The 25667-nt window shown below is 45.1% G+C and overlaps 1 protein-coding gene across 2 annotated transcripts in view; it reads right to left on the minus strand.

Annotated features, from left to right (window-relative positions):
- upf1 (UPF1 RNA helicase and ATPase) overlaps positions 1–25667 on the minus strand; it is a 77791-nt gene that overhangs the window by 19370 nt on the left and 32754 nt on the right. Inside the window, exons 2-12 of one of the 2 annotated variants that reach the window (XM_070859597.1) lie at positions 24218–24360; positions 23016–23105; positions 20903–21070; positions 19853–20033; positions 18970–19131; positions 14125–14209; positions 12548–12646; positions 8334–8442; positions 5024–5183; positions 3241–3359; positions 149–313 (exon numbers count right to left, since the gene is read on the minus strand). In XM_070859597.1, the coding sequence (XP_070715698.1) occupies positions 149–313; positions 3241–3359; positions 5024–5183; positions 8334–8442; positions 12548–12646; positions 14125–14209; positions 18970–19131; positions 19853–20033; positions 20903–21070; positions 23016–23105; positions 24218–24360 (1481 nt within the window). Of the gene's footprint in view, positions 1–148; positions 314–3240; positions 3360–5023; positions 5184–8333; positions 8443–12538; positions 12647–14124; positions 14210–18969; positions 19132–19852; positions 20034–20902; positions 21071–23015; positions 23106–24217; positions 24361–25667 lie in introns of both variants that reach the window. The other variant, XM_070859596.1, reaches the window with a different exon arrangement.

Genomic DNA, 25667 nt, shown 5'->3' on the forward strand with positions numbered 1-25667 from the left:
TGTGACAGAGACTGTGGCTCTCGTATTGGACTGTTCAGCCACCTAAGGACTCATTTTAAGGGTGGAAGCAAGTCTTCCTCGATTCCGAGGGACTGCCTATGATGTGTTGTCCATGAGAAAAGGCCACCAGGCAACAGCTGCTTCTTACCTGTCCATGTTACGGATCTGGTTGTGTAGAGCCAGGAAGGAGACTGGTGAATCGATGGCCTCACGACTCTTGGCACATAGACGCACCACCTTCAGGCCTGTGTGGTGGATCTTCTCAGTCAACTGGTCCACTGCAATATTACTTGGAGCACACACCAGGACAGGGCTACGAGTGAGGAAAAGCACATTAGAACCCTGCAGCTCCAACCCATCCAACAGGACACCGATCATTTATTTCATGGTTATTCTGAAGTGCATCCCAGATGATTTTATACAACCAGAGTGCCCTGGGTGGACAGTAAAATCTGCATTTTACTGACGTACCAGGTTTAATGCAAAAACACTGGTTCGGCCTCAACTTGAGTATTGTGTCCAATTCTGGGCATGTACTTTAGGAAGGCCTTAAGAGTGGGTGCAAAAAAGATTTACAAGAATGATTCCAGGGATGAGGGACTTCAGTCACGTGGATAGACTGGAGAAGCTGGGGTTGTTCTCTTTAGAGCAGAGAAGTTCAAGAGGAGATTTGGTCGAGGTATTCAAAATCATGAGGGATCTGGATAGAGTAGAGAGAGAGAAACTGTTCCCATTGCAGAAGGATCAAGAACCAGAGGACACAGATTTAAGGTGATTGACAAAAGAACCAACGGTGAAGCGAGGAAAAACTTTAAAAAAAACTCAGCCAGTGGTTAGGATCTGGAATGCACTGCCCGAGGGGGTGGTGAAGGCAGACTCAATTGTGGCTTTCAAAAGGGAATTGGATAAGTATCCAAAGGAAATTTTTTGTGCAGGGCTACGGGGAAAGGGCAGGGGAGTGGGACTGGCTGAAGTGTTCTTCCAGAGAGCCGGCACGGGCTCAACGGGCCAAATGGCCTCCTTCTGTGCTGTAACCGTTCTATGCTAGGAAATAGCTATTTGGTTCAATAATCCCATCCTTTTTAACCAACCTAAATTCATTCCAATTTAATTCAAAGCTGATGAGAAATTCAGATCTTCACACTAATTGATGAAACTGTGGAATAGCGGACACAAACCAGTTTCCCAAATGTGTCTTTTTTTAAAAAATGGACTCCCATGTTGGCGTTAGATTCTCTCGCAATCAATTGATCAGAGAGTTGTCCTTTGTTATGACCACACCCAAGACTTTACTAACCCAATACACTGATAGTGGGGAAATATACACAGGAACCTAGGCAATAATAATCTTTATATTATGATTCATGATAAAAAAAACAAAGAATGCTGGCAGAAACAAATACTAGTTAGGTTAAGTATTGAGGAGTGAACGCGGGACCTCACAACTGTAATCATAATTGGGGGGCACGATTCTGACCTCTTGCGTATTCCCGATTTTCATTGCGCCACCATTGGTGGCCATGCCTTCAGCTGCCTGGGCCCCAAGCTCTGGAAACCCCTCCTTAAACCTCTCTGCCCCTCTCTCCCTTTCAACTTACTACCATGACCAACCTGTCCTAATGTGGCTCAGTGTCAAATTTTGTTTGATAACGCTCCTGTGAAGCACTTTGGAATATTATACTACAATTAAAGGCGATATATAAATCCAAGTTATTATTGCTGCTGAGGGGATAAATACTATATTTAAAACTAATGTTAAAGGAGGTAACATTTTCTATCATCAATGTTTAGTTGTGATTCTGGAGCCGAGATATCTAAAACGTGGAAATCTCAACAACCACCACCCCAGAAAGTCTGTATTAGGGGCTGTAAAATGGACATCATTCTCCTAAGCAGTTTTGAGTTTCACTGATGACCCCAGGAAACTCGACCATAACATTCCATTCCTATAGCAACTCTCCAACATTTAACAGAACAATGCTCGTGGAACAGTTAACCCAGAACTAAACACCATTTGCAAAGTCTACCGTTTGTTTAATAAACATATATACTCAAAGATATGCTAACTACAAAAACTTGCACTTATATAGCACCATAACATAAAGCTTCCAAAGGGACTTCACAAACAGAAATAGACAGGCAAATGAACATAGTCACGGAGGGAGAGCTTGGGGTATTGAAGCAAAGCCTAAGCAAAAATATGAACACAGAGAAAGCTTTTGAGAGAGAACAGGGTAAAAGGCAATATGATTTCAGGGAGGAGCTGCAAACAATAGGACCAAGATTAACAACAGAACAAGACGACATTAGGATGGAGGACGTTACGGAGAGAGTGAGGCAAGGCTGTGAAGGGGTCTGAAGAGGAGGATGAGGAGCTTAAATTGAATACACCTTGTGACAGGGAGCCGATGCAGTCAGCAAGAAGGGCGTGAATGTACAATTAGCATGGGCCAGGTTATGGACAGCAGTTGGGAGTTTGTGGCAGATGCAGGTTGGACAGCCAGAGTGTAAGCCATTAGAGTAATCAAGTCTTGAGGTGACAAAATCATGGCAAAGGATTCCAGCAGTACAGGGCTCAGAGGTAAGTGGAGGCAGGAAATGTTGCACAGGCAAAACAGGTAGCCTTGGTGATGGACAGGATGTGCAGTTTGAAGCTCAGCTCAAGATCAAAGAAGGTTTTGCACAATCTGGTTCAGCCTGAGCAAGTGGTTGTGGAGGGAAATGGAACCAGTGTCAAGGGAGCAGAGTTTATGTCAAGTTCCCAAACCATGGCTTCATTGTCCCAAGGTCATGGCCCGTCCACAGCGACACGAGACTGGCAATGGGACAGCGTGGAGGAGGCTGAGGGAGGTAAAGGAGAGGTGGCGATGGGCATCGTCAGTCTATATGGAAGCTGAGCCCATGACTGTGGACAAGGAAGTGGATAGAACCTCCGAGGACTCCAGAAGTGTCGGTGAAGGGGATGAGAAACCACTGCTGAGATGTGCTGCCAATGATGGACAATATAGAGGTGGCGACGGTGGAGGATAGATGGCCCATTAAGTACTGCAGAGTTTGAGAAGGACAGGGAGAGATAACACAGCAGTCAGTTAGAGAGGAGGGTCTTGCGACTTTGGCCATCTCCAGATCAGGACAGAAACTAGACGGAACTGCACTGAAACGAGGGAGCATTTATAAAATTACAGCTGTACCATAAAACATTTCCCCCTTTGTGCAAGCATGAGTGGAGGCACTGCTTACCCATTGCCCTGTCTGGCCAGGTGATACACTATAGTAGCAGAGGTGACAGTTTTGCCGGTGCCCGGAGGGCCTTGGATCAGACTGAGAGGGCGCTGGAGAACAGTCTTCACAGCATAAACCTGTTGGAAAGATTTAAACAGGATCTCATCAATCACTGATGACAATTTTACACAGTCACTTTGTGGCAGTGCTAATGTACCTCACTGCACTGTAACTAATAATTACACTTCCACTTTCAGTACTTCATTCCATTGACAGAATCAGGCCCTTCAAAACTGCGGCAGCCCGAACAGTTTGTGAGCAGCATCTAGATTGCATCACACAATTTACATCGACTAAATGTTGCACATTTCACTGAACAGTATAATCTCAGCTGCAGAACCACTGTTTGCATACAATTAAATTTGCTAAAAGATACTCTGATGTAAACATACAGTGCATAAACAGATTTAAACGCACTACAGCTCGAAGTATGCTGCAGTACAAAGTGACTCATTCATAGCAATACAGGCTGTAAAGTTCTTTACGATGGAGAGTTTCACTGGTCAGATGCTAGCACATAGAACTATTAGATTAAAGCCTGCAATGTGGAGTAGACGGAAAAACTATTGTATTCATGTACCATCCATAAAATATTGAGGCCATACATCAGACAGGTGCATGAATTAGTCAGATCATTTCCTGCACACGTGTTCGAATGCTAACAGAAACACAGTACACAGATTGACCAAAGGCAGTAAGGAACTATTAACGGCAGGTTGGTTTCTTACAACAGCCTTCCTTGTGGTGGCAGCACTAAGATGGCGTTGTTGCTGCCGCCAGAGGATACAGGGTCAGCCTGAGGCAGGGGCACTGCGCCCACCAGCGGCTGCAGCAGCACAGGAAGCACATACCACCATCTTGCGGTAACTGGTGGGCTGAATGGTTTAATGTGTGCGGACAGACTAACAATTCAGTTCCTCTTGGTTGCCTGAGTAACTGTCCCAATCCCGGCCAAGGCTACAGCAGCAAAGGCTAAAAATCAGGATGTGGGAGAATTTGATTCCCTCCTTGTTCTCATCATAGGCAGTCCCTCGGAATCGAGGAAGACTTGCTTCCACTCTAAAAATTAGTCCTTGGGTGACTGAACAGTCCAATACGAGAACCACAGTCCCTGTCACAGATAAGTCGATGAGGGAAGGGGTGGGTGGGACTGGTTTGCCGTACGCTCTTTCCACTGCCTGCGCTTAATTTCTGCATGCTCTCGGCGATGAAACTCGAGGTGCTCAGCGCCCTCCCGGATGCACTTCCTCCACTTAGGGCGGTCTTTGGCCAGGGACTCCCAGGTGTCAGTGGGGATGTTGCACTTTATCAGGGAGTGCCTTGTTCTAGAATCTTCCCTGCATGTAAAGGAGGCTTACCACACAGTACAGAGAGACTCCAGAATATTGTAGAGTTGGCATTTCATTACAGCAGAGTGACAAATCATGGCCAGCAGGCTCGCGGGGGAGATCAGTGCAATGGATTAGTTTATCTACAGGTCAGGCACAGTGAGCCGTCGGGCTACTCTGCCTCTTTGCCCAGCTATGTTTGGTGCACTGTACAATGGATCAGGTTTACCAGAGCAGTCTGCAGCAAGTACGATTGAGAGGACACATGCTGGATTGGATGAACTTACTGAGCTGACACGAACGCAGGCATGTACAGATTTGGTGTTTACTTTCACAACAAGTCCACTTTGATTGGAAGTCATGTACCCAGTCAGATATAAATCTAAACACACTAATTCACTCAAATTGCCTACCTGTGAGTGATTGAGGTCAGGCAAACCATGGGCGGTGAAGCGTTTGGGCAGCTGGCATTTAATAATCACATCCTCCACCTCGTGGCCAAGCAGTTTGTGGTAAATGTAGCCGGAGACAGAGGTCTCATCCACAGCAAAGGTTTTCAGCGCACTCTGCATTCTGTAAGGGGCAAAAAAACATCGGTCAGCTCGCTAACCTAGCACAATGGGTCACAATATAAGTTCTCGCTGCAGTGAACAGTAGATAGCCATGGTAATCCCATCACAAACCCTTGACCAATTCTAGAGACTCCCACCATCATTAGCTTAACCCACATGAACCCGTTAACTACAATGCAAGTCTCCAACTGCCTCTAATAACTGTAACCAGACCGTGATATGCCAGCAAGTATTTATTGGTGTTCAATTGATTTCATTCGTCAGCCCCTCATTCTGTGTACAAAGAGCAAGTGATGTTTAAACTAGGAAAAGCTCCCCCACTGATTAGCCTCCATGTCCTGGGCTATGAAGGCAAAATAACTGCCAGGATTTCTGCTCCAGGAAAGGATGCTAATCAAACACTAAGACTGGCTTTTTTGTTGCTGTCAGGTAATATTGGCAAACGAACCACCAGATGGCTCTCATCATATTAAAAACATAGAAATTTACAGCGCAGAAAGAGGCCATTTTGGCTACGCCGGCCGACAAAGAGCCGCACGGCCCTCGGTCAGCAGCCCTAAAAGTTACATATAAACCCATGAACAATGGCGGAAAGGCAAAGAGCACCCAGCCCAACCAGTCCGCCTCACACAACTGCGACATCCTTTATACTGAAACATTCTACACTCCACCCCAACCGGAGCCATGTGATCTCCTGGAAGAGGCAAAAACCAGATAAAAACCCAGGCCAATTTAAGGAGAAAAAATCTGGGAAAATTCCTCTCCGATCCATCCAGGAGATCGAAACTAATCCAGATCACCCTGGCCGTATTCTATTCCCTGCAGTACTTACCATTATATCTGCGCCGTCCAACAAAAGGTCATCCAGTCTAATCCCAATTACCAGCTCTAGGTCCGTAACCCTGCAGGTTACGGCACTTCAAGCGCCCATCCAACCATCTCTTAAAAGTGGTGAGGGTTTCTGCATTCACCACTCTTCCAGGCAGCGAGTTCCAGTTCCCCACAACTCTGCGTAAAGAAGCCCCCCCCCCCTCTCAAATCCCTTCTAAACCTTCCACCAACCACCTTAAAACTGTGCCCCCTCGTAATAGACCCCTCCACCAATGGAAATAAGCCCTTACTATCCATTATGTCCAGGCCCCTTAATATTTTGTACACCTCAATGAGGTCTCATCTCAACCACCTTTGTTCCAATGAGAACAAACCCAGCCTATCCAATCTGTCCTCATAACTAAAATTCTCCATTCCAGGCAACATCCTAGTAAATCTCCTCTGCACCCTCTCTAGTGTAATCACGTCCTTCCTATAATACGGCGACCAGAACTGCACGCAGTACTCCAGCTGTGGCCTAACCAAAGTATTATACAATTTAAGCATAACCTCCCTGTTCCTACATTCTATGCCTCGGCCAATAAAGGCAAGTATTCCGTATGCCTTCTTAGCTACCTGGCCTGCTACTTTCAGGAATCTGTGGACAAGCACTCCAAGGTCCCTTTGTTCATCTACACTATTAAGTGACCTACCGCTTAATGTGTATACCCGTTCCTTATTCTGAAGCATTGAAAATATTTAATCTCTTAATTGCCTGACCGTTAAGTACCTGCTTGATTCAACAAAGCAACAATGGATATACAATCGGGTTCCTGGTTCATGAGTCAACCAGTGTGAGCTCCATAGAGTCAACATGTAATGGTTCAGAGATCCACAAGTCAAAAGCTACAGAAATCGATGTTTCAAAAAGTTAATGCTGTACAAGTATTATACCTCTAGCTTCTTGATGTGTTTTCTATTTGTGTAATCACCTCATTTTCAAATAAATCTGACCATTAGTTTTAGCCTGAAAGTAATGGTCTGTGATATTTCCTGTCTTTGCAAAAGGACAAGAGTGAGTGGTGGCGACCTACATGGTCCCAAATCTAACACCATTACATATTCATTTCCAATCAATTCTGAACTTTCTTCAGAGGAAAAACAGAAAAGACCCCAGCAAAAATTGACAAATGTTACTTGACTGGTGGGGGTGGGGGGTGAGAAAAAAAGAGAGAGCGCGAGCGCGAGAGGGGGAGAGAGAGAAAAAGAACGGAGAGGGGGGAGGGAAGAGGGGGAAACCCTAGTGAATGAATGTGCCATTTATACCACAGGTGAATCGCTCAAGTCATAAGAATAATCAGCAAGCATCTGAAAGGGAGGTCATTTCCTGGGAAGAATGGCCAGATACCGAATGACTAACCTGTCCAGGTTTTAATTCTATTTGTATGGAAAACTAAACGGATTTGCTATCCACTTCTTTCCTCACCTGTGCCTGCAATAAACATAGGCAGGTCACGTGATTGGCAGCTGTGGTCACAGATTATTGCACGATGAGCCTGCCTCGGTTAAGCTACACCACAGACAGTGACTTTCACCCCTCATTCCCTGAAATGTTGCAAACTGTTGGGAAATTAGTCGCTCACTTTCTCTGATCAGTTTCATGTCTATTTCACTCCATTTTAGACTTGCGCAACATCTCATTGGTTGCATAAGACAGCAACACTGACATATTCAATTTCTACAATCTCTAGCACTGCAATATTTTAAATCACTGAGATTTGATATTCCTTTGAAAATTAGGGAATTGGATCTCTATTTGAAAAGGGGAAAAATTGCAGGACTATGGGGAAAACAGGAGATCTGGATTAATTTGTAGTTCTTTGAGAGCTGGCACCGGCACAATGGGCCAAATGGCTTCTTTCTGTGCTGTAAGGTTCTATGATTACTAGTGAGGCTCTGTAATTTCATCTGCATTCACTTGAAATTATTAGACATACATTCTACATGTTCAAAGGCTGCATCTTACAGATTAAAATTATGCACATTTGCAGCTCTGAGATTAGGTGAGACAACACCCATCGTTAACATTCGCACACACAAACTAAAACTCTCTCCCCACCACAGGCAGCACAGAGAGCTCAGGGCCTTCACACCCACAGTTCAGTTGTATTTGAGATTGCACCAGCCGCGTGGAATTGTTGGATTGATCAACCCATGACCCGACCCCTGCACCCCCACCCCACTGGCACTTGATGCTGTCAAAATCCAAGGATAGTCTTCAGACAATAAAGGTTAACGCGATAAGATTATGGGGAAAAAGGTGGGCAAACTGGCAGCTTACCTGTCAAACGAAGTCGATTTCCAGACAAAATCCACCTGGAAGTTGTGAGTGACTTCAACCGGAGCTCCAACACTGCTGCGGAGTTCAATCGCGATCTCATCCCCATAATCTGCACAGGTAGGTTAGAGACACAACTCTCAGCCCGACAGAGTCAGGCCCAACAATGTCACTCTCAGCCTACCGCTGTCCTCAAACATTCCAAATTATCAAAATCAAGTTACTTTTAAATGTATTTATGTGATCATTAAAACCGTCACAACAGCCCACTGAACCAATTGTGCTTTTAAACTGCATTTCCAGTTTGTCTGCTGTGTGAAATTTAAGAAAGCCTTGTGAATTTGAATATATTTAGGAGAGGAGGACCACCTCTTTCGACTCTCTTAACCCCACCCCCCCAACCCCCATCCCCCCACCACAACCTGCCCCCAGACACAGTCAGAATGGCCTAGCTCTCCCAGGTAGTGCAGACTTTTTAAATACTGATCAGTTGGCTCAAAGCTGCTCTGAGAGTCAGGTCTGCCCACGGAACAATTATCTTGGACAACAGCAGCACCAAAAAAACATTGGGAAGGAGGTAAATCCTGAAGTGGTTAAAGAGAGATAAATTACAACAAATCAAAGTGTTAGAGAAGGCAGTTAAGTTAAATGTGGCCAAAATACCAGGGCCTGACAGAATATAACCAAGGAAAATGGGGAAGAAACCGCAACGGCCCTAGGAATGATATTTCAGGATGTTACTGAGTGGGTGCGCCCCGAAGGATTGGAGAGTGGCCAATGTAATACCCATACCCAGGGGAGACCGTTACCCTGGATAATTAATGTTATGCAGGGAGACGAGATAAGCATTTCCCCTTCGAGCAAAGGTTGGGTAGGAAAAATAGAAAAACAGAGTCTGTTTTAAACGGTGAGAGATTGTGAAATGTTGGTGTTGAGAGAGACCTGGGTGTCCTTGTACACGAATCACCGAAAATTAACATGCAGGTACAGCAAGAAATTAAGAAAGCAAATGGTATGTTGGCCTTTATTACAAGAGGATTTGAGTAGAAGAGTAAAAATGTCTTACTGTAATTATATAGGGCCCCTGGTGAGACCACACCTGGAGTATTGTGTGCAGTTCTGGTCTCCTTACCTAAGGAAGGATATACTTGCCATAGAGGGAGTGCAACAAAGGTTCACCAGACTGATTCCTGGGATGGGGGGGGGGTGGGGGGAAAGGATTGTCCTATGAAGACTGAGGGGTGATAGTGAAACATACAAAATTCTTACAGGGCTGATGCAGGGAGGATATTTCCTCTGGCTGGGGAGTCTAGAAAGTGGGATTGAGGTAGAAGATCAGCCATGATCTTAATGAATGCGAAGCAGGCTCGAGGGGTCGAATGGCCTACTCCTGCTCCTAATTCTTATGTTATGTTAAGGGGAGATTTAATAGACATGCTCAAAATTGGGAGGGGTTGAGATAGTTTCTCCCTATCTAATTGGTTTCCACTGACAGAAGGGTTAGTAACCAAAGGACACAGATTTGAGATAATTGGCAAAAAAGCCAGGGGAAAGTTTAAAAAAAAAAACTTATGATGCACTGCCTGAAAGGGCGGTGGAAACAGATTCAATAGGAAACTTCAAAGGGGAATTGGATAAATACTTGAAAAGCAAAAATTTGCAAGGCTATGGGGAAAGAGCAGGGGAGTGGTTAGAAACTTGGACTCAAAACTGGTCAGAAGGGAGCAAATAGAGAATAGGAGTTAAGGGTTGCGTTCTGGAACCACTCCTGCATTATCTACATCAATAATTTTGATATAGGACTAGAGGGAGTGGTGTCCAAATTTTAAGATACTAAAATAGGAGGCACAGTAAATAATTCTGTGGATCAAAGAAGCCTGGAAGGGGATATTGATAAGATGGTGGAATGGGCAAAAAGTGGCATGTGGCATTCAATGTCAGCAAGTATGATACATTTTGGTAAAATAAAGACAATAATATGTTGAATGGGGGAAAGCTGGGTGATGTGTAAGAGCAGAGGGATTTGGGACTCCGGGTTCACAACATTAAAAGCAGCATCTCAAGTGGATAGGGGAATAGAAAAAGATAATGGAACACTAGGCTTTATGGCAAGAGGTGTAGAATATAAAAGTGCTACAACTGTACAGGGTATTGGTGAGACCACACCTGGAGTACTGCGTACAGTTTTGGTCTCCGTATTTAAGTAAGGATATACTTGCATTGGAGACAGTTCAGAGAAGGTTCACTAGATTGATTCCGGAGATGAGGGGGTTGACTTATGAAGATAGGTTGGGCCTATACACATTGCAGCTCAGAATGAGGTGTGATCTTATCAAAATATATAAGATAATGAGGGGGGCTCGACAAGGTGGATGCAGTGAAGATATTTCCACATAGGGGAAACTAGAACTAGGGTGTTGAGCAGCAATTTCTTCTCTCAAAGGGTTGTAAATCTATGGAATTCTCTGCCCCAGAGCACTGTTTAAGGCAGAAATGGACAGATTTTTAAACGATAAGGGAATAAAGGGTTATGGGGAGCGGGCAGGGAAGTGGAGCTGAATTCATGATTAGATCAGCCATGATCTTATTAAATGGCGGAGCAGGCTCGAGGGGCCAAATGGCCTTCTCCTGCTCCTATTTCTTATGAGATGTAATGGTGAATCTGTAAAATCCTTAGTCAGACCACAGTTGGGTACTGTGTAGTTTTGGGCTCCACACTATAGAATTGATGCTGGATCAGTAGAGAAGGTACAGCACAGATTTACCAAGATTCTGGTGAATAGGCTATGGGGAAAAGGCAGGGGGAGGAGTGGGACTGGTTGGGTGGATCTTTCAAGAGCCGGCATGGACACGATGGGCTCCTTCTGTATCGTTCTGTGATTTGATCTGTGGATCACAGAACATTACATTCTGAAGGAGCCCGATTTAAAAATTGCAAACATTTATATCTAGGCTACAAACCAAGAGCTGGAAAGTGGGATTAGGCTGGATAGTTCTTTTTCAGCCGACACGGGACACGATGGGCCAAATGGCCTCTTTCTGTGCCATAAGTTTCCATGATTCTGCTGGGACAAGGAAAGACAAAGAATTGGGGCTGTTTTCGTGAGAAAAGAGATCATATTCTTGGGGTGATTTGATAGAGGGGATGGGACAGAATAGAAAGAGAGTTCCTCGTGATTGAAGGGCTCACAGCGAGGAGACATATTAAATATAAATTTGAGAGAGCAGGAACTTCTTTTAAGCAAAGGATGCGGATTGAACTAGTGATTGAAGCAGAGACCATGTCAAAATTTAAGAACAAGTTGGATAGATGGCAGAAGCATTAGGAGCAGGACACGTGTTCATGGGTACATATTATCCACATGGACTGATTGCATTGCAATTACAACACAGAAACTGCTCAATGTTGGAATGAACTAACACAGGACTTCTTACCAGTTACTGAAAATTCTCCCATAACCTCTTGCAGACAAAATTTGAAGGTTGCAGTGGTCAGCTCTTGACTGCATTGCAAAGCAAGTAAAGAAAGCTTGAATTTTTGTAGAGCCTTTTTCGACTTCAGGCCATCCCAAAGGGTTCTCAGCCAATGAAGTACTGTATTTTTGAAGTGTATTCACGGTTGCAATATAGGGAAATGCAGCCACCAATTTGTGTACCGCAAGGTCCCACAATAAGCAATGTAATAAATAATCCAAGAATCTGTGTTAGTGATACTGGTTTAGGGATAAATATTAAATCAGGACTCTGGGGAGAACGCCACTGCTCTTCTTCCACTAGAATGTTACAGCACAAATGAAAGCCATTCGACCCATCATGTCTATGCCAGCTCTTTGAAAGAGCTATCTATTAATCCTGGTCCCCCTGCTCTTTCCACACTTTTAAATATTTATTCCCTTTTGAAAGCCAATATAGAATCTGCATACACCGCCCTTTCACACAGCGCACCCATTCATAGTGCCACGGTATTTTTACGTCCACGAGGGTTCAATGTCTCACCCGAAAAACAGCAACTCTGGTGGTGCAGGGGTACGTGCGGGGTGGGGGGGGGGGGGGGGGGGGGAAAGAGGGGATACGCACCGGGCCCAGGTGGGGGGGGGGCACACGCCAGGCTGGGCACGCGGCAGAAGCTGAGTGCATCATTTATATACAAACAACATTGTGGAGACTCTTCAGCTGTACAACAGCCATAGGTTTAATTAGTAAGATACAAAGGATACTGTCCGGGACTTTGATCACGTGGCCGATTCCTTTCCAGAGAGGTGCTAGGTCACCTTTGTAGCGCAGACAGATCTCATCGCCCTGCATCAGGCGCATGTCTGAAGAACAAGAGTGAGGGGAGCCAGATGATGGCCACAGTACGAGAGCACAGTTACATCATTTCAAACTGTCCGTGCCCCATTCATATGTTGCTCCAATACAGAATTGGCTCGCTTTTAGCTATTTGCTTAAAAGCTGCCGAGGATACAGTAATGGATGGGCTAAAGATTACCAATTCAGTAGTTGTCCCCTATCTCCCAAAAGACGCAGAGGTTATGGTTCCATGGGTCCTGGGTGCCCTCTGGCACCATGCACATGATTAGTGTGTGAAGCCAGTGAGTATTGGCAGGCTGTTCTACCACAGAGGCATCACCATATACCTCAATCCTGCCCTCAACACCCACGGAAAGTTAGAATCAGCAAAGAGCAGGCACACTGGATGTTTTCCTCCATCTTAATCCAGATGCACGGAGCTCATTGCAGCCAATGTACTGCTGGCCCAGCAGGGATCCAAGTGATCTGCCACCTTTCTGGTCTGTGTTGCTCAATGAATAAACTCAGAGGCATCAGCGGAGCATATTGATCCAAAATTAAATGGATAATCGATGCAGTTCTAGGGCAAATGGTAGATTTCAGGGCCAAAGTGCTGTTTTCCCCAACAATTACTAAAGCTGCACCCTCTGCAGGTACAGGCCTGGGATTCGGTCAATCTGTACGCTTAGGGGTGTCTGTTTTAGCCAAGCAGCTGGCCTGGGAGCTACTTGCCTTTGAAAACAAGTGAATGACTATCCACACTGCAAGCGTGCCTGCAGTCCACACCAAGTGAGCCAGTGCCCACGACAGTGCCCAAACCTCCTGCTGAGAAGCTACGGTCAAACCCAGTGCTACTGTCAAGTGATGGGAATCCTCTTGGGTGGGTCACAGACTGTTGCCCAATGCTAAAGAATTCCAATTGTTCCTTGCACTGCTCTCAGACTGTGCTGTACACAATGTTATTCAGTGCTGCACAACATTCAGCTTTGTGTATCTGTACTTAAACATATTTTTCACCAGAACAGAAAATTCGCTCTTTATACAATAGTATCAATGTTACACACAATTCATTTAACATTTCTTATATTTTATTAGCACTATACAAACGGAATAGTGACTGGGAGCTCTGCGATACCTTTACTGGTGAGCAATAACTAATGAGTTTGTGTCACTTGAGCGGTCGAGGCTCATCTCCTGAAGTAAACACTGCACCCAGCATTCCTCACTCAATATCTCCAATCAAGTGAGAAACCACATGGAATCGGCTTCAGTTTACTGTTACTGAAAGGGCTCCTCCGCATCCCTCACCATGCCCCAGTGCGGGGAGCGGGCTTATCCTGTGCAACACTGCTCCCATCACTTGCTGCCTTCCACTGAAGATACAACACAATCAGGATGTGAAGTGCAAACGCCTTACTGCACAATCGAGATCACTGGGCCAACACACCAGCTGCCCCATTCCTGTTCATTCGAAAAAAAACACATGTAAATCAACTCCACTTACCAGAGTCGGTCTTGGGCAAGGTGAAGTATGCAATCCGTTTCTTGTTCAGACCCAGGTCCCATCTCACAGTGATATTGTCCTGAGTCTAAAATTACAAAAACACAACTAAACTCATTTACTGGTTCAAGCACTGAGTTAATTAGCTGGCTATAAAAAGGAAAGAGCTGGTTATAGATTATTCATTGCGCCCTTATTAGAGGGCCACTCCAGTCTAATGGCCGTCAGCCCCTGCCCACACGTTCGAATTGATCTCCAGGTTATATCGGAAGGTTTGCACATGTAGATTGAGCCCATGATGGTGACGCATGCTGTATCCATCAGCTATCCCAGGGCTCAAGGGACTATGCTGGCACTTCAGTGACGGCTTGTGTCTCACTTTATGCTTTGTAGAAACCGAGTTATGATGTGGACCTACAAGGTGTGGCCATCCTGCCTACTCGGTCAGACAGAGCAAAGGCAGACTCTATCAACAGGCAGTCAACCTTTTTAAAAAGTGGAAATTAAAAACAAAACAATAAATGAACTTTATTTCGACAATAGCAAGGCTATAAATAGGCCAGGGAATTCCTTGTTATAGCACAAGACTGTTGCTCCCATTTTGGTACCAGTACTGTGACCAGAAGCTTAGTACTGTCATCACTTCTGTGCTTGTCCACCATAATTTCCCCTCTACAAAGTAACACCCTCTACGAAGTAACAATTACAAATGAATAATGGGAAACAGGGAAATGGCAGAGACCTTCAACAAATATTTTGTATCGGTCTTCATGGGACAGGACACTAAAAACATTCCAATAATTGATAATCAAGGAGCTATTGCGAGGAGGTGGGGAAGACTTAAAACAATCTATCACTACAGATAAAGTACTAGGCAAACTAATGGGACTAAAGGTGGACAAGTCCCCTGGACCTGATGGCCTGCATCCTACAGTCTGGCTGCAGAGATAGTGGATGCATTGGTTGCAATCTACCAAAATTCGATGAATTCTGGAGAGGTCCCAGCGGACTAGAAAACTGCAAATGTAACGGCCCTATTTAAGAACGGAAGGAGACAGAAAGCAGGAAATACAGACCAGTTAGCCTAACATCTGTCATTGGCAAAAATGCTGGAGTCCATCATTAAAATAGTAGCAGGACATTTAGAAAATCATAATGCAGTCAAGCAGAGTCAGCATGGTTTTACGAAAGGGAAATCATGTTTGACAAATTTGCTGGAGTTCTTTGAGGATGTAACGAGCAGAGTGGATAAAGGAGAACCGGTTGACGTCGTATATTTGGATTTCCAGAAAACATTCGATAAGGTGCCACAAAAAAGTTTACTGTACAAGATTGGGGGTAATATATTAGCGTGGATAGAGGATTAGCTAACTAACAGAAAACGGGATAAATGGGTCATTTTCAGGTTGGCAAACAGTGACTAGTGGGATGCCGCAGGGATCAGTGCTGGGGTCTCAACTATTTACAATTTATATTAATGACTTGGATGAAGGGACCGAAAGTAATGTAGCCAAATTTTCTGATGATACAAAGATGGGTGGGAAAGCAAGTTGCGAGGAAGACGCAAAGAATCTACAGAGATATAGATAGGCTCAGTGTGTGGGCAAATATTTGGCAGGTGGACTATAATGTGGGAAAATGTGAGGTTATCCACTTTGGTAGGAAAAATAAAAAAGCAAAATTATTTAAATGGGGAGCGACTACAAAATGCTGAAGAAAGGTTGAGTTGAGCTGGTTGAGCCTACACTCCTTGGAGTTTAGAAGAATGGGATCTGGGAGGGGGGGTTTGTACGAAACGCAAAAAGTTAGTATGCAGGTACAGCAAGTAATCAGGAAAGCAAATGGAATGTTGGCTTTTATTGCAAGGGGGATAGAGTATATAAGTAGGGAAGTCATACTCCAACTGTACAGGGTATTGGTGAGGCCACACCTGGGCTATTGCGTACAGTTTTGGTCTCCTTATTTAAGGAAAGATATACTTGCATTGGAGGCAGTTCAGAAGGTTCACGAGGTTGATTCCTGAGATGAAGGGGTTGTCATATGAAGAAAGATTGAGCAGGTTGAACCTATACCTCTTGGAGTTTAGAAGAATGAGAGATGATCTTATTGAAGCATAAAAGATTGAGGGAGCTTGGCAGGGTAGATGCAGAGAGGATGTTTCCCCTCATGGGGAAATCTAGAACCAGAGGACATATGTTCAGAATAAGGGGTTGCCCATTTAAAACAGAAATTAGGAGAAATTTCTTCTCTCAAAGTCATGAATCTTTTGAAGTCTGTACACCAGAGAGATGTGGAAACTGGGTCTTTTGAATATATTTAAGGTGGAGATATATAGATTTTTGAATGATAAGGGAGTCAAGGGTTATGGGGAGCGAGCGGGGAAGTGGAGTTGAGGCCAAGATCAGATCAGCCATGATCTTATTGAATGGCGGAGCAGGCTCAAGGGACAAATGGCCGACTCCTGCTCCTATTTCTTATGTTATGTAACAAAGTCCTTTCGGGCCTCATTAAAAACTGCACAAGCTCAAATTTAAACATGTCCAAACTCATTCATCAGCTTGCGTCCCAACAGCTCCCCTCACAAGCCAAAATTGTGGCTTCAAATAATGGTCCCATTAACTGGAAGTAATTCAGTTAAAGGGGAACATTTTCGGAAGAAGGAACCGAAGTATAAGTACACGGATACAAAAGCAAAATACTGCGGATGCTGGAATCTGAAATAAAAACAGAAAATCTCAGTGGGTCAGGCAGCATCTGTGGAGAAACAGAGTTAACGTTTCCGGTCGGTGACCTTTCGTCAGAACTGGCAATAGTTCAAAATGTAACAGATTCTTAAGGAAGTGCTAGGGCCCTGAAAGGGGGGGGGGGGGGGCGGGGGGCTGGAAACTACAAAAGGGAAGGTCGGTCTGTGATAGGGTGTAAGGCAGAAGGGATAAGACACAAAGGGGATGATGGGCCGAATTGAGATGGTAATAACGCAAGTTAGGAAACAAAAGGTGAGTGTAGAGAGGGGGTGAATGGTGGAATGATTACTGGCTGCCCTGGGAAACCGAGAGAAACAACATTTTAAAAAAGTGTCGGGGGGGGGAAAAAGAGGAGAGGAGTCTTTGTAAAAAAAAAAAGTGAGGAAAGAGAATAAAATGGCAGAGGTTATGGTCTGAAATTGTTGATCCGGATGTTGAGTCCAGAAGGCTGTAAAGTGCCTAAACGAAAGATGAGGTGTTGTTCCTCGAGCTTACATTGAGCTTCGTTGGAACAGTGTAGGAGGCCGAGGACAGAGAGGTCAGAGTGGAGAATTAAAGTGGCAGGCGACCGGAAGCTTGGGGTCACCCTTGCAGTTTGAACGGAGGTGTTTCACAATGTGATCAAACAATCTGCACTTGGCCTCGCCAATGTAGAGGAGACCACATCGTGAGCAGCGAATACAGTATGCTAAATTGAAAGAAGTACAAGTAAATCGCTGTTTCACCTGGAAGGAGTGTTTAGGGCCCTGGATAGTGGGAAGGGAGGAGGTAAAAGGGCAGGTGTTTCATCTCCTGCGCTTACACGGGAAGGTGCCGTGGGAAGGGAGGGGGTGCTGGGGGTGACTGCGGAATGGACCAGGGTGTCACGGAGATAGCGGTCCCTTTGGAATTGAGAGAAGGGAGGGGAAGATGTGATTGATGGTGGGATCATGCCAGAGGATGGTCCGTTGAATGTGCAGGCTGGAGGGGTGAAAGGTGAAGTCAAGGGAAACTCTGTCGTGGTTCTGGGAGGGATGAGAAGGGGAGAGTGCAGAAGAGCAGGAAACAGAACGGACACGGTTGAGGGCCATGTTAACCACGGCGGAGTGGAATCCTCGATTGAGGAAAAAGGAAGACATGTCAGAGGCACTAGTGTGGAGGTGGTGTTGTCAGAGCAGATGCGACAGAGAAATTGGAGAATGGAATGGAGTCCTTACAGGATGCGGGATGGGAGGAAGTGTAGTCCAGGAGGTACACGGAGGTATTTCTATGCCTCAGTAACTTACTCAAGTGGCCATTATTCCATGTGAAAACTGCCAAGCTTTCAGATATTTTGGATACAGTAATACCCCCGCACCTCTCTTAAAGGTAAACACTTACAGATTCTTAAACCGCGCCTCGCAAGTCAGGTGAGCATCAGTTCATTTTCCCTTTTTCTGCACTGCCTCGAATGGCTCCCACCTTTACTGTTATAACAGTGCCCAGAATTCGATCCAGTCTCCAGATGTGGCCACGGTCACACTGAACTGGGTACAAGAGATGCCCCAGCCACTGTGCTCACTGCTGCCGTACAGTGCAGATGGTTTCAGTAAGTTGTTCACCAATACCCAGATCCCTCTCCCCTGTAACCATAGCACTGGAGCCAATTAGATCATCTCCCCACTATTTATTTCCTTCTCTAGCCCCATTACATTCAATTTATCATCGGCTCGCAACGTATCTCGATCCCTCGATCTCCTCCATTGCACCAGAGCCCATTACTCTCCTTGTCCAACACCTACACACATACACTTCAGTAGTAGTCACTAGGTAGTGATCAGGACTAGGAACGGTTGCTGGTTCTCCCCCTAATCCCAGTGTTCACGCCAGCCACCATTAGCCTGGTGAGCACGAAGCAAACCCAAGAGCCGTTGGTGTGTTTGGTTCAGCGACTCACTGCCGCGGAGGGAGCCTTTTCCGGGGCTCCTCAGCAGCCAGGGACATGGAATCACCTGCCAGACACTTTTACAGGGAATGAGCCTCACAAAAGGTACAATGATTAAGAACTAAATTTAGTACTGCTAAAAATACAAAAGATGTTTACAAACGCTGCCTCTTTGGTGCAGAGGCTTACTCTGCACACTACCTGCGACTCCTTCAGCTTCTTGTCATAGTCAGCCTCCAGCTTGACCAGCGGCCCAAAGATGTTCTGGTATTGATAAGCATCCTCGTACCGAAGGAGGACGTGCTGGGGCTCTTCATCCACTCCAGGCTTCTCCAGGTCCTCGAGGGTAGCAGAAGGATTATCCTAAACAGAAAGAGTCCCCGTTACATGAACCACATTAAAAGAGCCTCACTGTGGGGATCTGAAATATCACCCATTCCATTTTATAGATTCTGACATTTCAATTTCTAATCAAACTAAATTTGTGGTCAGCATTTTGAGTAACTGCACACTGATGCAGGTTACAATACAGATCAGCAACTCCGTGTCCATCTGGTACCTCTATACCCTGCAATTATCTGGGAGCTTTCCTTTTAGATTTTACTGACTGATACCACACACACCATCACATGATCCATCAGTGCACTCTCATCCTATGCCCATCGAGTCTGAGCAGCTGGAGGTACGCACTGCGTGTTCAGTGCACAGACTGCATGCAAATTGCTCACTATCTTTCTAACTAAACTGGGAGCAAGAGATGCCCTAGCCACTGAGTGACAACTGCACAGCCACAGTGAAACAGTAAAGGATGCAGTGAGCTTAGCTGGCACCCAGATTTAACGGACACTGGGAAATACTGCATCAGTAAGAGTCCACAGGAATGAGGTTGTCAGGATTTCCAAAATACTGTGAACAAACAATAGTACAACAGGCTTTAAGGCGGTGATGACAGGTTTGGCAGCTGTGTGTCTTGCAATCAGTGATGCTGCTTCGCCTGGACCCGCTCATTCCCAATATTACAAATTCCCTTTTGGTGCTGGATTGTTGTCAGTTTATACCAACTCGCCCATTTCACACTGTATACCTTCCAGAGTTCCTCCAGCTTGTTGATCTGCTGTGCTGTGATCTGACGGGCTCGCAGTTGTTCCTGCTCCGAAGGAATCTTCACCAACCAGGACAGAAAGCAACGGTCCTGGATCAGTGGCTGCCACTGGGAACTGTCCCAGTTGATATCCTTCAGGCTGCTCTGACTGGCACATGGTTGCCTGTGGAAGCAAAGCAACTGTGTATAACATTTTAAAATTGTTTCTGCCCTCTTCTTCTGAAGGCTCAGGAGAGCTAGATTATAGATCATGACAGGAAAAGTGGTCAACTAAATCAAAGCAGCCTTCGCCAATGGCAAGATTTAAAATTTATCAATGTGGTGTAAGACAAAACATTATGGCTTTGTCCCATTGCTTTGATGGACGTCACTGCTGCAAATTCTAAGTTTACACCATATGTTCCACCTATTCATTAGATCCTTTTACACAAAATGGGTTTAACTGAAATGTAACTTCCCAATAACATGGTGGCATTAACGCTGCAGATGAGACAGTGAGCATGTGCACTCAGACAGTGTCGAACGTTGTTCAGAGATGATTTTATTACACAAATTAAAACGCTATGGTGTTTCAGACTCTTAATTCACTTATTTAATTGCGGAATAAATGACCTTACCCATCCTTGTGTTGGAAAATGCGATGTCTGCATTATTCAAAAGGATGAGGAAAGTGGTTCTGAATTTCCATCTCCTGCCCTTTACGAACGGATTGCCACAACATGTGCAGTATAAATGCATACATATGGAAACAAGCTGATGAAAGGATTGATGGTAGAAAGAGGTTAATCCTGGAGCTGAGGATTGTGTACTGGTGAAGTGTGGCCGCAGGGGGCCGCACCCGGGCACTGGCCCGCCTTTCTCCTCTTTTGATTTTAAATGTGCTTATATCCTTTCTGATCTCAAGTTCCGATCTCATGCCAACCTGATCTCCTGGATCTCTCCTGCTCATGGTGCCTCAGCTACTCGCTTTATCAGCTGGTTCATTAGCCGTTTAATCTTTTACCCCTCCATCTCCAGACCGAGCTCACTCACCTGCACAACAGCACCACCACAGAGTCAGCCTTGGCAGGGATGAAACCCAAGAGGAATACGTTCCTGCAGCCACAGTTGTAACACTCCAGGACAGTCTCGCCCAATGGTCCATCTTTGTGCAAAGTCACTTCCTTGCACTTGGCTCTCACCAGGTGGTTTACAATATGGCTGCAAGAACAGAACAAGGTTAGAATGAAACCAAAAGGACATTTACACAACCTCAAAATCAAAAGCTGAGCTCTACCCCAGCTGCCCAAGTGAATGTTTGTTCACCAGGAAGAGGCTCCACTTGGACAGCAAAAGAAATGAACCTGAATTCACATGGCACCTTTCCTGTCTTCAGGAAGTCCCAATGGACTTCATTACTAATCAATTACTTTTGAAGTGTAACCACTTACGCAGGTAAACAGAGCAGCCAATCTACAAGCAGCAAGCTCTCAATGAGATATACAACCAATTAAACTGTTTTTGCTGATGTTGATTGAGTGATAAATATTAGCCAGGACACTGGGAAAAACTCTGCTCATCTTCAAATAATGCCATGGGACCATTTACATCCATCTGAACAGGCAGACTGGGCTTCGATTTAGCATCTCATTCGGAACACAGCGCCTCCGGCAGTCCAGCATTCCCTTATATTTAGCTGGAGAAAATTTCTACTCATCCAGTATTGATTGTTGGACAAGCAGTCTGACAAATTAGAAAGAGGAGGGGTTGAGAGGTGGTGGTGGTGAGGTAGAGCTGGGCAAATAAAGCTAATCTTTTCTGTATTATTTAATTATCTTTCTCCGTTCTCCTGGCTAGTGCTGCAACAGCTGATCTGGCAGCTCACTTTATCCTCAGCACCTGTCACCAAATCAATAACCATCCAACACTTTTGGAGCATGCAGAAATACCGTATTATTTCATTCCATGGCAGGCGAATGGGCAGATCAGTTCATGCAAAGATGAAATATTAACAAAAGGATTAAGGGTTTTCACTGTTAAGAATAGTGGGGCAAGATAGTATGCAGGTCCAGCAAGTGATCAGGAAGGCCAAAGGAATCTTGGCCTTTACTGCAAAGGGGATGGAGGATAAAAGCAGGGAAGTCTTACTACAGCTATATAAAAGGTATTGGTGAGGCCACATCTGGAATACTGCGTGCAGTTTTGGTTTCTATATTTACGAAAGGCTTTGTAGGCAGTTCAGAGAAGGTTCACGAGGTTGATTCCAGGGATGAGGGGGTTTACTTATGAGGAAAGGTTGAGTAGGTTGGGCCTCTACTCATTGGAATTCAGAAGAATGAGAGGGGATCTTATCGAGATGTATAAGATTATGAAGGGGCTTGACAGGGTGAATGCAGAGGATGTTTCCACTGATGGGGGAGACTTGAACTAGAGGGCACGATCTTAGAATAAGGGACCACCCATTTAAAACAGATGAGGAGAAATTTCTTCTGACGGTTGTAAATCTGTGGAATTCTGGGACATTGAATAAATTTAAGACACAAATAGACAGTTTCTTAATCGATAAGGGGATAAAGGGTTATGGGGAGCGGGCAGAGAAGTGGAGCTGAGTCCATGATCAGATCAGCCATGATCTTATTGAATGGCGGAGCAGGCTCGAGGGGCCGTATGGTCTACTCCGGTTCCTATTTCTTATGTTCTTAAGTCTATGAGGGAACTGAATCAATGCAATGAACAAGTTAAAGTTGTAGATAAATAGTTCATGACGCTGTTCATGACATCCCAAAGTGCTGCACTCCCAATTCTACTTTTCAAGTACAATTACTGTTCTGCCGATCTGCCCACAGGTTCCAATAGCTAGGAGCGGTCACATATTCTGCTTTCAGCAGTTTGGGTTGAGGAAGCAGTGTTACCCAGAACACGGGAAGAACTCACGACATCACTTCAAATAATGCCACATGGTCGGAGGTCCACCTGAAGGTGGCAATGCAGCACTACTCCCCCAGGACAGCACTGAAATGTCAGCCGAGATTCTGTGCCCAAGTCCTGGAGTGAGGCCTGAACTCGCACATTTCTGACTGACGCAAGAGTGCTGCCCACTGAGCCAAGCTAAAACAATCCCTTCGGAAAGAGGCTGTAATTTGCGTATCCCAGGACCCTCACTCACCTGCCAGAGGTGTTGCCGCGGCCATTACAGAACCATTTCTTGCTAGTGTTGCAGTAAACAACACATGCCGGATCATGAATTCCACAGTAACTGCAAACAGAACAGAATGAGTGCAATGAACGGCATTCACTGAGATCCAGGACTTTGTCGGCTCATACTTTGATGGGAATTAATACTTTAGAAAATGACGACAAAGGGAGGAAATGGAGGAGAGGACCAGGGACATGCGCCCATCTCCTTAAATTCAGCAGCAGCCAGCCAAAAAAACATCCACTAGATGTGTTGTTCAAGTAGCTTTTTCCAGCCAAGCTTATTCACTGAAACTTTTACATTGAGTGGATACAATCAACAGAGACGGTCACACGCGGCGTTACGTGTGGAGAGACAGTCACACGCGGGCGGCATCACGTGCAGAGGGTATGAGATTACTGTGACCCCATGTCACTTTGATGAAGGTACATTGCGTACCACGGTGCTGGTTTGAGAACAGGAGATTGATGCACGCAGTTCAGGAACAACTTGACAAATTTAGGGAGTAACCTTTTGCCAAGTCCAAAACCAGAGAGCAGACGGAACTGGAACAGGACAAGAGTGGCTTTGGTTCAGGGATTTGCTTCGATGGCAATGCACCCAAAACCATAAAAGCGTGACAATTAACACCCCGGTGCAATTAAAAACAGAAGTTAATAAAATTATCTTTGGTTATAAAAATCAGATACTTGGCATTCACTGCCCATCTATTGCCCGATGAACTACCCAAAACCAGATAAACGACAACCGATGTTCCCACTAAGCTGCGCACGATAGTTTGAAAAGGGAGCAGGGTGAATATCTAAGCATTGATTTGGAGGTTGCAAGGGTCTGGTTCACTGTGGGACACTTACTCTGGTAAAACATTCTAGTATTTAACCACATCCAGGAGCAGGTTGGGCACAGCCTCTAACCAACTGCAGAGGGTCTCCGGGGGGACAAAAGGGCTGTTTCAACTTTCACACGTCAAGTTCTTAAAGCCAAGAACATCACTGCATAGGATTTGAAGCGGACTATTTCTGCCACCTGCTCACTGATGTAATGAACGTTTCACTGAATTATACAGCACAGGAAAGGACATGGAGCACATTAATGCTGGGATGCTTAGCTCTCCTCATATTTCTTCCAATTTAACTTTTTGCAGGATCAAACCGAAAGTCAGATTGTGGTACCTGCAGGCATGCAGAGGAAGGTCCTTGGTGTAGTATGTATCCTCTTCATCCTCCTCAAAGTTCAGCTCCGGTAACAACTGACTTGCTTTGGCAACTGCATCATCAACTGCCCCATTCTGGAGCACACCGTCTGGTCCATTCACCTGGTTAAAGACGAAGAATCACCGTCAATGCACAGAGCAGAGTGAATGAAGCATTTACCTTCCATTGTATAGACGAATGGGCTGCCGTTCACAAGGATCCACAGCTCTCTCGTATCCAATTGCAGGTGTAAAGAAGAAAAGGATTGGTTGCCATTTTCTATGCAATTGCAAGGCCTGCTCTGTGCTGCAGTTCCCTCCCCACTCACACCAAACAACAGAAGCACACTTCCATGGTACAACAGTCAACCTCATCATTGTGCTGTGGAGTGAGAGACTGCTTTCACCATTCTACCATATTGGTTGCGTTAGAGAGTCAGAAGGTGGCAAGTGTTTTCAGTTGGAGGTTAGCACCCCAGGCAGTGTGTACACACCTTCACTTGCTCAACAGCAGCACTGGCCACGACTAAGATCGCAGCAAAAGCTGCTCTGTGACCAATCGGTACAAGTACATAGTGTATCAGAGCGCGACTGATAATGGCAGCACCCAGGGATTGTACTCCCCAACAAGAACATGTCTACAGTGTTTAACCCACTACATCGGGTAGTCTGGCTGCCCCTTTTGCATCACATCAAGTAAGACTGACAAATGCCAGAGTGTATGTTAAATATCAATTAGAGCAGTCTAGGAATTTCTAACTGTACCTGTAATTGAATCGACACATTAGATGTGGCCCTTACGGCTAAAGGGATCAAGGGGTATTGAGAGAAAGCAGGAATGGGGTACTAAAGTTGCAAAAATGATCAGCCCAAAAATGGTGGTGCAGGCTCGAAGGGCCGAATGGCCTACCCCTGCACCTATTTTCTATGTTTCTATGACCTCATTGAGAAATCTTGCTGCAGCTCTGCAGAAGTGCATTTCACCTCAGAACATTGGCCCTTTCCAACTGCATTTAAATATATAAGAGCACACGACTGGATCTAAGTGAATTGGAAAAAGTCCCATAAACTTTCAAAATAATGCAAGGGTGATAGATTTCAAGGTTCAATTAAGCAAAACACCCCCCAAAATTAAAAGGATTTTAAATAGTCAACAGAAACAGACATTCTAGAAGTTCAAAACCGCGAGGTAAATTTCCGAGATCAGGATATATTTTGTGCAAATACATTTTAACACACACTTTCACTAAACACCATTAAATGCATCTGTTTGAGCTGGAGACTCCCTGCTCTCACGGTCAGACTGCACAACTGCTGAGTGCACCATTATAGACACAATGAAACACAGACCGAAACTTTGACAGCATTACAGTTACTCTTCTGGAAATGCAATGAAGCACGTTCAGTAATTTATGATGAGAGGGAGCGAC

Source organism: Pristiophorus japonicus, chromosome 18, assembly GCF_044704955.1.
Source record: "Pristiophorus japonicus isolate sPriJap1 chromosome 18, sPriJap1.hap1, whole genome shotgun sequence".
Taxonomy (NCBI): domain Eukaryota; kingdom Metazoa; phylum Chordata; class Chondrichthyes; family Pristiophoridae; genus Pristiophorus; species Pristiophorus japonicus.